The sequence below is a fragment of the Odocoileus virginianus genome, chromosome 7, assembly GCF_023699985.2.
Source record: "Odocoileus virginianus isolate 20LAN1187 ecotype Illinois chromosome 7, Ovbor_1.2, whole genome shotgun sequence".
Classification (NCBI taxonomy): Eukaryota; Metazoa; Chordata; class Mammalia; order Artiodactyla; family Cervidae; genus Odocoileus; species Odocoileus virginianus.
The window spans coordinates 5,085,150-5,097,408 of NC_069680.1; the positions used below are offsets into that span (position 1 = coordinate 5,085,150).

A 12,259-nucleotide genomic window follows, 5' to 3' on the forward strand; every position below is an offset into this window, starting at 1 on the left:
TCTTGACCTGGAAGATGATCATGTGAGTGTTCATTTTGTATTAATTGAACTCTACTTTGTGCACTTTTTCTCTTGTCTGTTATACTTTGAAGTGAAATAAAAAGGTTAAAAACAAAGTGAACAGAAATGTAGAAAGATTCAATGATTTTAACATCTTTTCTAAGTTTACTAATACAAAAACGTGGCCAAATTATCAGGTTAGATGGAACTATGATTTCCATCTCAACGGTGCATGGGAAAATGGGAACCTGGGGGTAGGAGTTGCCTCCCCTGACATAAGAAAAGTAAACTGAAGAAAAATTTCACCTGATTTCTTTCTGCATGTCTTAAAGCTCATTCAACTTGCCTTAATGCTTCTGTTCTCCAGATAGCTAGTCTACTGGATAGCAGCTTTCATTTGGTACCATTTTTTGCAGCTAACTTATAATGCCTACCTTCTCACCTGGTTATCCCAACGTTTTACATTTATCTTACCATCCTAATTTACCTATAAAAACAGCTTATACTTTATTATAAAAAATAATTTTTCAAAATAAAGGACTGTAAGCATTACACTCAACCATATGCCTCATTCTGAATTCTCTTAGGGTGTTTGTTGATGATATGTGTAATAAATATTTATACAGCTGTAATCAGTATTCATACACTTCTCCTTTTCACTTAACTCTATTTTCCTACACAAACTTTTATTTTGACTGAGTTCACTTATTTGTCATAGTAGGTAGCTACAAGGTGCATGCATGCGTGCTAAGTCACTTCAGTCATGTCCGACTCTTTGCGACACTATGATCTATAGCCCACCAGGCTCTTCTGTCCAAGAGATTCTCCAGGCAAGAATACTGAAGTGGGCTGCTATGCCCTCCTCTAAGGAATCTTCCCTACCCAGGGACTGAACCCATGTCTCTACATCACCTGCATTAGCAGGCAGGTTCTTTACTACTAGGTGCCACCTGGGAAGAACCAGCTAGCTACAAGGTATTCTATCTTAATTATCTATGCTGAGCCTTTTTTGACTTAACTGATTCTAATGTTCACGGGAAGCAAAATTCCTCTGTATCCATCTCTAATGGGTCAGTCTGGACCAATTGTTTCACTTCTGCTTTTTCCTCAAAGTTGCAACCCTATTATTTTCACCAGTCATGTCAAAACAGGGTTCAAGAAGTGACAGGTTAGAATGTGTGAGTCCTCCCAAGTATCTTATCAAGAAATTTTTTACCTCATTGATCCTTTAAGCCTTGTTTCATCTTATGTTGCTCATCTGTCTAGGACCCATTTCATACTGTCATTATATTTAAAAATTATCTCATGGGTCAGGGACTGAAAGAAAGTAAAGGTATGATAACCTGTGAACAGCAGGCTATGATTCACAGTGGAGAGCCCAATATATTCTATACCTCATTCCTTCTTTCAGTACAAGCATCTACAGGAAAAAGTGAGGAGGGGTAAAGAGGCAGGTTAATCTGTTCTTCAACAAATTTTAACTTAACCCTCCTCTTCTGAACTAGTCTCCCTCATGCTGATGCAAAAGGATGCTGCCACCCAGCATCCTTTGCTGTAGCTACATCATCTGAATTAAGACAATCCTTCCAGAAAGACAATCATCACATAATAACACATATATATGGAATCTAGAAAGATGGTACTGATCATCCTACTTGCAGGGAAGCAAAAGAGATGCAGACATAAAGAACAGACTTTTGGTCACAGTGGGGGAGGGAGAGAGTGAGACGACTTGAGAGAGTAGTATCGAAACATATACACTATCATATGTAAAAGAGATAGCCAGTGGGAATTTGCTGAATGATGCAGGGAACCCAAAGCTCTGTGACAACCTAGAGGGGTGGGATGGGGAGGGAGGTTTAAGGAGGGGACAGTTGTATTCCTGTGGCTGATTCATGCTGATGTATGGCAGAAACCATCACAATATTGTAAAATAATTATCTTCCAGTTTAAAAAAAAGAATCCTTTTCTTGTGGCTCAACAGTTTTGCATGGTCTGGTCAAACTGAGTCAACATTTTCAAAGTATGAGTATGCACATTTTTTTTTTTTTTTGCTATTTCTTTACTATTTATGATGCAAATAAATGTTACTGAATGTGTTTTGGAGCCTTAGTGGACAAAGTGTCAGATGATAAGGAAATGGAGAAGAATCTAAACTTTCAAATTGTGTCTTAAGCAAAAAATTTCCTTCTGAAAGGATTTTTACAATATGTGGATTTTTCCTGGAACAAATCTCTACTTAATAAAATCAGATCTCATGGGAATTCCCTGGTAGTCCAGTAGTTAGGACTCAGTGCTTTGGTGGCAGGGGGCGGGGTTCCACCCCTGGTCACCTGGTCCCATAACTAGGACCCCCCACAAGTTGCGCGGTATGAGGCAAAAAGAAAAAAGAAATAATGAAATTGTCCACTTTGACCCCTCTTCCGATTTAAATCAGGTCCCCTTTATAACCTTTAAAAAAGAGCCGAGGGGCAGGCTGTGTCCACGTCTCACTCCTGGGGTCGGGTGTCTGGTGAGCCTGGAGCCAGCTCCTCAGACTGCTGATCTTTGCATGTCAGGAATGACCCCTGTGGGCTGGGCCAGGTTGCTGGGCTTCCTGTCACTTTTAGCCAGAAGAACCCAGGTGTGTTGATACACAGATAATGTATTCATTGTCTTCATATCTGAGACAGTAGGTTAGTAGGTGGGAGACAGGACCAGGGGCCTGAAATAGCAGCCTCCCAGATGTATCATGTGTGTGCCTCCCCTCCATCTGCCTCAGGCAGCCCTGGAGTCAGAGTTCTCAGCCCTGCCAGGAGGGGCATCAGGGACCCAGTTTTTGTTACCAGAGTTCTTGAGTATTTGTCAGCGTCATTATTGTGTAATTCATGTAATAAGAGAATAATGGAAAATGAGCACTTGACAAGTTGCTGAGACTGCATGAACCTTTTTAAGTGGCTCTGCCGTGACTCCTGGGTCCCATCCTGTTTCCTGAGCAGCGGTGCAGCTCTGCCTGCGATGCGAGGAGACTTGACCACGCCCGGAGCAGCACCCCTCCAGAAACCCAGCCTCAGCTCTGTATGGGGGCCAGGTCCTGGGGCTGTGCCATCTCCGCTCTCAGCTCCTATGATGTGGCCACGTCGTGGAGCCTCTCTGGGCATTTGTGTCCTTGGCTTTATAGCGAGAGGGTCAAGTGTGTTGTTTCTAAGGCCCGGCCAGTTCTAACATTCTGTTTCTTTTGAGGTTCACTGCTCGCCATCACTTAGATTTTTCCATTCTGGAAGTCTGGGGCTGTCAGAAGTATTGTACAAAGGGGGTCATTCCTCACCCCACCGCATAAGCAGCCTTGACACTGCCTCTTATTTACCTCTGGTCTTTCCTCTGCACAGTATTGAAACACAGCTAGCATTAACACGTGTGCTTCAGAACTACACAGATTCGGCCAAGAGCATCCATGTTACTGCTGCCAGGTACCTCCTCTCTGAGCTTCCACGGGCTTAGCTGTGAATGGACATAGTGATGGGATCGCCTCTAGATTTGTTGTTTTGAAGGGTGAACAAAGCAGCTTGGATTTCTAAATCGTTCAGTCACTAAGTTGTGTCCAACTCTTTGCGATCCCATGGACTGCAGCACACCAGGCTTCCCTGCCCTTCACTGTCTCCTGGATGCTTGCTCAAATTCATGTGCATTATGTCGGTTATGCTAAATCATACCACATGTAAAAATAAATTCCAGGCTAATTAAATATCTAAACATAAAAAAAAAAAAAGTAGATAAAAGCAGATCTGTAGAGTCAACACTCTTGCCTGGAAAATCCCATGGACGGAGGAGCCTGGTAGGCTGCAGTCCATGGGGTCGCGAAGAGTCGGCCATGACTGAGCGACTTCACTTTCACTTTAAACTTTTATGCACTGGAGAAGGAAATGGCAACCCACTCCAGTGTTCTTGCCTGGAGAATCCCAGGGATGGGGTAGTACAGAGTCGGACACGACTGAAGTGACTTAGCAGCAAAGTCAACGTTTTTGATGCTTACTGTATTCACGGTCATGTTCTAGTCGCCAACCACAAGACCACCAGAGGGCGCTCATTCCCTGTCGATCCAGCCTTTGTCAGCAACTCTGAAAATTCACTGTAAACTTGACTTTTACACTCTGGAAAATTTTTACATTTAATCCATAAATATTTACCTAGAATTTATTGTGCTGCCAGGAGAAGGGCTAGGTTCCCAAGATCAGAACTGTGTTAGTCACAATTTCTAAAACCAGAAGCTAAGAGCATAGCAAAGGCTGAAAGTAAATAGCCGGCAACGAGGTGGGATAAGTGAAGTTTCTAGATCTGTGGTTTGCTATTTAAATACTGCCTCCTGGTTTTAGAAGCCAGGGGCTTCCCAGGTGGCTCAGTCGTAAAGAATCCGCCTGCCAAAGCAGGAGACGCGGCTTCCACTCCTGGGTCCGGAAAATCCCCCGGAGAAGGAAATGGTAACCCACACCAGTATTCTTGCCTAGAAAATCCCATGGGCAGAGGAGCCTGGCGGGCTACAGTTCATGGGTTTGCAAGAGTAGGACACGACTTAACGACCAGACAACAACAACAATTCATTAAGAGATCCCAGATTGCTCGCGCTCTGTAACCAGGACATCGATCTCCGCCCTCAAGGTACTTCGTAAACCACAGCCAGAGACCTGTCCTTAGGTGGCTCCAATAGTCCCGCAATTTCAAGTCCCCCATCCTCTCCTTTTTTTCAGGGCTTCCCGCAGTTCTCTTACAGTTCGCTTCTGCTCCAGACCAACACTTCAGTTGCCCCCAGGCCCAAGGACAAAGAATTACCCGTAACAGCCACACCTGGCTCCGCCCATTCTTTTTCCGATTTAAAACCCGCGGGCTTTTCCTGTTCTGCATTCCCAGACTTCCTGTTTTGATTCTCGCGACAGCTAGGAGGCCTCGCGTGAAGTTTGCTTCGCGACCCCTTCTGCATTTTATAGACCTGCATGACTGTGTGTCTGCCTACGCCCCCCCCCCCCCCCGCCCCATTAGAGTTCCTCTAGTCAGGAGTGGCGTCTACGCGGCTAAGGAACCCCTGAATGAAAGGGCTTGGCTGCGTTGAGAGTTACCGACCGCTTCCGAGAACTCGACTTCACGAGCCTTCGGTGCGCATGCGGATCCTGTTCCTCTGGGCGGTCCAGAGGCCCAGGCGGAGGCCGGGCCCCCAACCCCGGGTTTGATGAAGAGGCCAGCCCAAGCCGCTCTATCTCGGGCCAGCTCCTTCTGGACCGAGCCTGACTGAATAACGTCCCCTCCCTGGCTGCAGAGCTCAGTTTCCAACTCTACAAACTGTACAGCCGCGCAGCTTCTGTAGGCTGCTGGGGGCAGGCCGGGGCGGGGTCTGGCAGACCCCGGGTACCGCGGGCAGGCCTCCAGGAATGTTCTCTTCCCCGCCCCCAGCCCAAAGTGCCACGTTGGCGCTTGTGGCGGCTTCGAGACCGAATGCCTCCGGCGCTGCCTGCCTCGCAAGCATAACCTGTAATTCCGACCCGGAGCGCTGCCCATTGGGGTGTTGCCCCGCCCACCTCTCCCTGCGGCCGCTAGTCAGCTGGGACTTCTAATCACCCGGCTCCTGGGGTTAAAGCACCTGCCGGATGTGGGCAGGGAGGAGGCGGCCAGATGTGAGGAGGCAGAATTAAGCGCCGAGTCTCTTGGCGACTTGGCAGAAAAGTGGAGTGGACAGGCCTGCAGTTGCCCCTATGCAGCGGGGAGACGTTAGTTGGCTTTGCCCTGCAGGAGCGCTCGACTTGGCACCAGAATTCCTACTGCTTTGCCATTATGCAACTCTTCTAGCGGATGGGACTGTAAAGTCAGATGCTACAGGGCCTAGCCTTTCAACCTAGCTTCTCAACTACCCTCCTCTCCCATCCTACCCCCTAGTCCCTACGTCCATCCCAGCCCACCCCACCCCAACTCTAGTCCTTTCCAGCTTGGGTGTCCGGTTACTGCTCTTCTGTTCTGTGACTTTGGCCCACGCTAGGGGGAAGTGGCCCAGGAGGGTCCCGTGCGGCTGCATAAAATTGGCAGCTTCAGAACTAGGGGAGGGGGTGGGGTGTGCGACGTCGAGGGGGCGGGGAGAGGGGGCGGAGGAGCTGATCTCCGAGTGCAAGTCCATGGGCTCTGTCACAGATTCTGAAGTCGGAGCAGAGGTGGCTGACGGGCCCTTTCCACTGCCTGCTTTTTTGAACAGGAGACACGGCTGCTCTGAGGGACATAGTCCCGGACACTAGGTGAGCTGCTCTGGGCCCCAGGGCATCACCCCACCCCCCACCCCCCGGGCAACACACACGCGCGCGCACACACACACACAGACTCCTCCGCCCTACTCCGTTTCCACCCTTGTTAACAACTCCTTTTCCTGGGACCATCCGTCCGCATCCACCTCTGGGGCAGGAAGCTTCAGTTAGATGGGTGGTGGTGGTGATGTCTGTGTGTGCTTGAGCTTTACCACTCCTTCCTTTCACCTCTCCCCAACCCTTAAGAACAGCCCAATCAATTCCCACCCAGCATAACTGATGACCCCTTCAGGGTCACTCTGCCTCCGTGTCCAGGGTCTACTTGATTCCGAGGTAGCAGGGGAGGGGGCAGTGCTAGGGTTCAAGTTGGTAAGAGGAACAGGGAGATTGCTTCTGACCTTCCTGACCTGGCTTTCCTTCCCGGCAGGGTGCCACTCACGCACTGATGCCCCGAGTGCTCTCAGGGCTTCCAGCTAATCATGCCACAGCCGCCCGCCGCTGCCTTGGCGCTGCCCCTGCTACTGCTGCTGTTACTGCTGGTAGTGCGGACGCCGCCTCCGACTGGCGCGCGGCCACCCCCAGGTCCTGATTACCTGCGGCGCGGCTGGCTGCGGCTGCTGGCGGAGGGCGAGGGCTGCGCTCCCTGCCGGCAAGAAGAGTGCGCCTCGCCGCGGGGCTGCCTGGCCGGCCGGGTGCGCGACGCGTGCGGCTGCTGTTGGGAATGCGCCAACCTCGAGGGCCAGCTCTGCGACCTGGACCCCAGCGCCCATTTCTACGGGCGCTGCGGCGAGCAGCTTGAGTGCCGGTTGGACGCAGGTGGCGACCTGAGTCGCGGAGAGGTGCCGGAGCCGTTGTGTGTCTGCCGCTCGCAGCGCCCGCTCTGCGGTTCCGACGGCCGCACCTACGCCCAGATTTGCCGCCTGCAGGAGGCGGCCCGTGCTCACCCGGACGCCAACCTCACTGTGGCACACCCCGGGCCCTGCGAATCCGGTACGCACGGCCCAGGGCCCCGACCCCCGGCACTTGGGGCTTCTTCTGGCGTTGCTCCCGGGTCCCGGACGGCATGGATGTCTGGCCAGCGGAGTGAAAAAGATGAGGCCAGGGAGGCCTCGAGTCCATTATTAGCTTACTCTCGGGGTTGGTCCGCGGAGGCCGCCGCCTGAAGGTGGGGATCCGGAGCTTGTCAGCAAGTGGCGTGCGCTGGGGTGCGTGCAAACTCCAGAGCCACCTGGCAGAGAACAACCCTCTGAGAGAGCAGGCACATAGTTAACGCTTGGCCTCAACTTTGAGCGAGTGAAGGGAGACTATCTGACTGCCCAGGCCTCTGGAATCCAGGCAGGGAGATGGGTTCCTGTGAGACGCAATCAGGTTTCCTTTGAGCAGCTTCCTAAAGACAGTGCTTAGTTAACCTAGGCTCCGAGCCTCTCGTTTAGGGATTAGTGGGGGAGGGGGGGGCTCTCCCAGCTTCTCCTCCCCCATCCCAGGGGGCTGAGGGCCATTCAAGCCTTTATTTTTCTTTGGCTGCTTTAGTAACCTTCTTCCTGAGCCCCCTTGAGGGGTCTGGTTTGGCTGGGACTGCTGGGAAAACAAACGCTCTGCGGGAGCTTCCCCCCACAACTCTAGGCTTTCTGCCTGCTGCCCAGATCGGTTTCAGTGTCTTTGCCTTTGCCATGTGGCTGCCCCACCTCCCCAGGGTGGGGCGGGGAAAGAGCTGCTTCTCTGGCCTTTGGCAGCTGGCACCTAGTAGGAGAAGGGGGAGGATGTAGGGGAGGGAGGTGTTGGTTACGAACACATTAGGATAGGGGCCTGGAGGGTAGAATGAGGACAGGGGAGCAATCAGGGGCAGCCTGTGGCGGCCAAGCTGAGGTGTGGGTCTCTGCCTGTTCGTGCATCCTGTCTGCCTGTCCAGTTCCATCTCTGCATTCCTACCCTTGTGTGTATCTGCAGCTACATTTGTATGTACTACCTGTGTGTACTTGTCGTGTTTATGCATGTGTATTTACCTCAGCATATATTGTGTTCCTTCACAAACACATTCAAAATGGTTTGTTATATGGGGTCCTTGCTGGGCTGGGTGTGCCGTTCTATTCTCAGGCCTCCTATCTCTACCTCCAGCACCCCAGATCCTGTTGCACCCATATGACGTTTGGAATGTGACAGGGCAGGATGTGATCTTTGGCTGTGAAGTGTTTGCCTACCCCATGGCCTCCATAGAGTGGAGAAAGGACGGCTTGGACATTCAGCTGCCAGGGGACGACCCCCACATCTCGGTGCAGGTAGGGGCAGGGAGCAGAGGCCTCCCCAGGGCAGCCCAGGGTCCTCCTAGAATACTGCTGACTCCTCCTGGCTCCAGTTTAGGGGTGGACCGCAGAGGTTTGAGGTGACGGGCTGGCTACAGATCCAGGCTGTGCGTCCCAGTGATGAGGGCACCTACCGCTGCCTGGCCCGCAATGCCCTAGGCCAGGTTGAGGCCCCAGCTAGCCTGACAGTCCTCACACCAGGTAAGGGAAAGCCCTGAGCTCTGGGGGCTGGGGGAAGGTGGTAGATTCAGGCCCTTGGCCGTGTCCAGGTGTGATGTACATGTGGGTACACACACAAGCATGGCTTTTGCACAGACTGGGATACGTGGGCACTGACAGCACCTCTCTCCTGTTCTCTCCCCTTTGTCCATATGTGTTTGCAGACCAGCTGAACTCCACAGGCATCCCCCAGCTCTCATCTCTGCACCTGGCTCCTGAGGAGGAGGCTGAGAGTGAAGAGGGTGAAGATTACTACTAGGTGCAGAGCTGTGGCATGTGGGGGTGGGTGAGTGGGGGTAGTTTTCATTCCTGCTCTTGAAAAAATCTGGAAAGGCAGAGCAGGGCCCCTTCACAGATTGACTTAATGCCTTTAGTGGGAGAGATGTGATGGTGATGGGAGAGACAAAGATTGGAGGAGGGTAAGAAGAGAGCCAGAGTCTAAGGGAGGTGCGATGCAAAGGGGGCCCATTCAGGAGATGCTCTGGCCAGAACAGTCTCTTGTGTGGACCGACTAGGCAGAATGTAACAGTTGCCTGCTGGTTTGTAGGCTAGGTGAGTGGGCGGGTGGGTGGGTGGCTGGCTGGCTGGCTGGGGAGGAGCAGAGCTGAGACAAAGGCTTGCAAACACCAGGATCCTCCACTTCTTTTTAGCAGCCTTCCCTCCAACCCTGCTCAACCAGTCTTCTGACTGCTCTTCTGCATAGATCCTGCTCTTATTTTCCTAGAGCCCAGTCTTTGCCTAACCTGTTTACCCTTTCTCAAAACTCACCTACAAAATTTCCCTCTCATAAATCCCAGTTCACTTACTAAGTGTTTGGTGTTTGCCATCTGCTGTCCAGGAGAGCCTGATAGAGCATAGTTTATTTAGCTCAGTGCAGTAAGATGGGCATTTGGTCATGTCTAATTTTTCTGTCATTTTAGAAACTCCGTGAAGGCAGCACCATATCTTATACCACTTTGTACTGGACAGTGCCTAGCACAGAACTAGGCACAGTAGGCATACAATAAAGACTTATGAAACAAACTGAGCCACACAGATGGTTCATGCAGATTTGCACACAGAGACATTTCTTTAGGAGGCCTTCCAGGGTACTAGGAATCTGGCTTCCAGAAGTTGTAGGTCCTGCTCTCTAAGCACGTGCCTGCCAGATGTAGAGGAAGTCTGAGCTGCACACCCCCTCACCCTCCTCCATGGGCAGGACGGCTGGAGCCATCAGATTGGGAGGGAGGGTATCCTCCCAGTCTGCACTCCACTGGGGCTGACCTAGAGACAGATTGCCTGTGCCTCTGTCTCCTCCCCAGGCAGTGTGGGGAACCAGATCTATGTGGGTAGGACCGAATATGAAAGCATAAATTGGATGGAGGAGGGGAGAAGTTTGGTCACATGTATGAGCCGCACCCTAGGACTTCCCTACGAATCCGCCCATTTTCCAGCTGAACTCGGACAAAGTCATGTTAAGTCTGTATTTTCATCTGCCCCAACTGACATGTCCTCTCTCTGGAGGTCCCTCACAGAGCCGTACTCTTTCGCTCCCTAAAGCTCTCTCCACCCTTTGTTACCTAGCCCAGGGACACTGGTGAGGCGCAGTGTTTATTGACTGGTTGAAGGAGAAAATGAAAGCTTAAGTTCGAGAGACCGAGACCCTGTGTGTGGATGTCAAGGGCCTCCTACGCGCCTGGGCTCCGCCCGAAGCCCTGGCGCCACAACGGGAGAAGTCGTGGTTGGCTCGGTGTCTGAGCTTGTCCTCTGAGGCCCAACGCAAGGAGCCCGGCCTTTTGGGAGGGGTGTGGCCCAGACCCCAACCCAAGGGCTTGGCCTCACCTCCCGTGGAACCTCACTGCCGAGTCCTGGCTAGAGTCCGGCGTTTCCTGGAGCTGTTCTCAACAGCTCGAGCGGGTTGAATGCATACTTGGGGCAAATTCTAAGTCAACAGCGAAATCAGGAATAGGGATGTGAGCGGTGTGGCGGCGATTGGGGGGAGGAGCAGGCCATTAAGAGTCTGGAGCAGAAGGAGGTCTGCTCTGCGCTGGAAGAGGGGACGGGGGTCTGGGTCCCCGGAATCCGCCTGGGAATCCGCCCCTGACTTGTTCTTCGGCACGACTCCGGGCCAGCTGGGCACAAAGACGCCCCCTGGCGGGCCCATCAATCCTACTGCGCCCGCTTGGAGAGCAGAGGCTCTTCTAGATCCTAGAGGGTCACACGCGTCCCCAGAACCTGTACTCCCTGATCGGTTTTGCAGACTTTACAGGACGTTCAGGTGCAGCCTCCTTCTAGCCTCAGTTTTCCCCTCCGCGGCGCTGCAGGTTCAGGCCCCACAGCCTTGACTAGGAGGAACCCCTCCTGCCTCCCCCTCCCCCAAACTCCTTCCCCCGCCTCTGCTCCAGCGGAGCGGCTTTAATAACGTCGCTGGAAAGTGACACGCGATTTATTATTAAAGTAATGCGGGGATGGGAAAGGTTTAATAAACGCGCTGCAATACCGAGGATTATTTTCCGCAAATAAATGAGAGTGCGCGAGGCGTTTTAATAAATAATTTCCCGCAGCTCCCGGGGGAGAAGAGAGAAAGGGGAGGGGGAAGGGGAAGCCGAGTTGCTGCCAGAACTCTCGGCTTCGCTTCCCCTACGGGTTTCCAAGCCTTTCTTGCGGCTTTCGTCCTAGGTTGCTCACACCCGACATGTGAGGTTCCAGGAGAGCTGACTCGCGGTGGTCTAAGACTGAGGCGGGAGAGGCTCTGTCCCCTTCTCCCCCCCCACCCCCGGGATTTTAAGTCGTTTGCCTAAGATGCAGAATGCACTTGTATCCAGCCCTCAACCAGAGGTCTGGAGTCAAGACTGGACCAGAGCAGGAAGGGTTAAACCGAGACCCGCCCCTCCCTCACCAGGGTACTAAGTCTCAGGGCCTGGCCACTCCCCTCCCTGCTTTCTGCTGACCCGGGCTGGGCGTCCACGCAGGATGTGGGAGTAACCTGTGGAAGGGAGTTGTGTGTACAGGTGTGTAGGTGCTACATGTGTTCAAATGACCCTGGCTCACTCCTCAGAGCATTTGGGGAATAGAGCCACTAAAACCAGTTGCTATTTGTTAGCTCGAAGGCTTCAAGGAAATGTCCTTGAGCCGAGCTGGTCTGAGCGGTGGGAGTCCAGGGGGAATCCACTTCTCCAACAGAAGCCTGGAGGCCCGAGAGGGTGAATCTGATTTCCAAAAGGGCCAAGACTGCACACCTTGGAGACCAAGGACAAGTCCTTGGCCTTGGTAGGTAGGGGACATCTGCTCGGCAAGTTCTGTGCCTCTTGGAGAGAAGTCTCTGGCGACACCTCTGGCAACCCCGGCGGGGGCGGGGGGCGGGGGGGCGGGGTGGGGCGGGGGACGACGGGTACAGGAAGTAGTGAAAGAGTGCCATCTGGTGGTTTTTTCTGGTTGCGGCAGCCAAACCTGGGTCTAGGGTCTTGAGACAGTTAATTTGGAAACATTTGAGTAAAAAGGTGC

At 52.5% G+C, this 12,259-nt stretch overlaps 1 protein-coding gene across 1 annotated transcript; it reads left to right on the forward strand.

The window, feature by feature from the left end:
- The first annotated feature begins 5,000 nt into the window (after nucleotides 1-5,000).
- KAZALD1 (Kazal type serine peptidase inhibitor domain 1) lies at nucleotides 5,001-9,799 on the forward strand. Its single transcript, XM_020870626.2, is given in 7 exon segments — nucleotides 5,001-5,126; nucleotides 6,212-6,251; nucleotides 6,685-6,729; nucleotides 6,731-7,247; nucleotides 8,373-8,533; nucleotides 8,611-8,758; nucleotides 8,941-9,799. Coding segments are annotated over 5 exon segments (948 nt in total). The 5' UTR covers nucleotides 5,001-5,126; nucleotides 6,212-6,251; nucleotides 6,685-6,702; the 3' UTR covers nucleotides 9,036-9,799.
- The last annotated feature ends 2,460 nt before the right edge of the window (nucleotides 9,800-12,259 follow it).